Here is a 1,125-nt window from a genome sequence, read left to right as displayed (position 1 = left end):
ATAATAATAATAATAATAATAATAATAATAATAATAATAATAATAATAATAATAATAATAATAATAATAATAATAATAATAATAATAATAATAATAATAATAATAATAATAATAATAATAATAATAATAATAAAAATACTAGTTATAGTTAGTTATAAAGTCTTATTAAGTACGTAATAAAAACTTAATATTAACCCTAATAAACTAGCTTACTAATAAAGGCAAAGATAGCCCCTAATAAAGCGGACCGGACCCCAAAGGGATAATATATATATATATATTAAAATTAAAAGCGTTAAGGTAGATTTGTTTTTTTTTTTATTCTACCTTTGCTGGCTGCTCGGGCGGTTCTCGATATTGTCTACACAGTATTAATACACAGTATCAATGGATACTCCTACTGTCTCGGTAGACTATTTTTTTAGATTTTCCTCAACTTCCCCTCCTACAAAGTTCACAACACAACCACGAATTATTAACGGCGCGTTAAGGTAGATATTAATAATAAAAAGGTCAGTATTATTTTTAATAATAATAATAAGGGTATTTTTAATATTATATTATTATAAGCTACTATTATTTAGATAGTAATAAACTTAGCTAAGTAAGTAGTTTATAAAGTAATAGCGTTAAGTACTTAATATTATTATTAATAATTTATAGTTATAAACTCTATAAAAAAGAAAGTTAAAAAGGTAAAAAATCTAAAAAAAAAATTAGTTTATTAAGATAGTAGGAGTATTTATCAATATTATATATTAATACTATATAAATAATACTAAGAACCGCCCGAGTAGCTAGTAAAAGTAAAATAGAAAAGAATTATTTAAGTATTATAAACCCCTTTATCCCCCTAATAGAGTAATCCGCTAGGGCCGTACCGTGTATTACGTATTAAAGAAAACTAAGTATATTACGCTCTATACTTAATTACTAATTAAAATAGCTCCCGACCGTTTACTATATACAATCCTCTAAGTTTTAGTTATTTAGAGAGCGAGCTATACTTATTTTAATATATATAAAACCTCTTAATACTAACCTACGTAAATAATTAAATACCGTATTATATACTCTTTCTTATTAAAAATTAAGAGGCCCCTTATATATTCCCTTACGTTTATA

The 1,125-nt window shown here is 23.5% G+C and overlaps 1 protein-coding gene across 1 annotated transcript; it reads left to right on the top strand.

The window, feature by feature from the left end:
* Positions 1-387: 387 nt before the first annotated feature.
* On the top strand, positions 388-495 carry CPAR01_16775 (uncharacterized protein; the record flags this gene model as incomplete). Its single annotated transcript, XM_060501019.1, has 1 exon — positions 388-495. The coding sequence occupies one exon, from the start codon at positions 388-390 to the stop codon at positions 493-495; it is 108 nt and encodes a 35-aa protein (XP_060340278.1).
* Positions 496-1,125: the final 630 nt, after the last annotated feature.

Source organism: Colletotrichum paranaense, assembly GCF_030867605.1.
Source record: "Colletotrichum paranaense strain IMI 384185 chromosome Unknown Scaffold_33.1, whole genome shotgun sequence".
NCBI lineage: Eukaryota > Fungi > Ascomycota > Sordariomycetes > Glomerellales > Glomerellaceae > Colletotrichum > Colletotrichum paranaense.
Note: the sequence above shows the minus strand (reverse complement) of the source record. Positions and strands in the feature narration are given on the sequence as shown.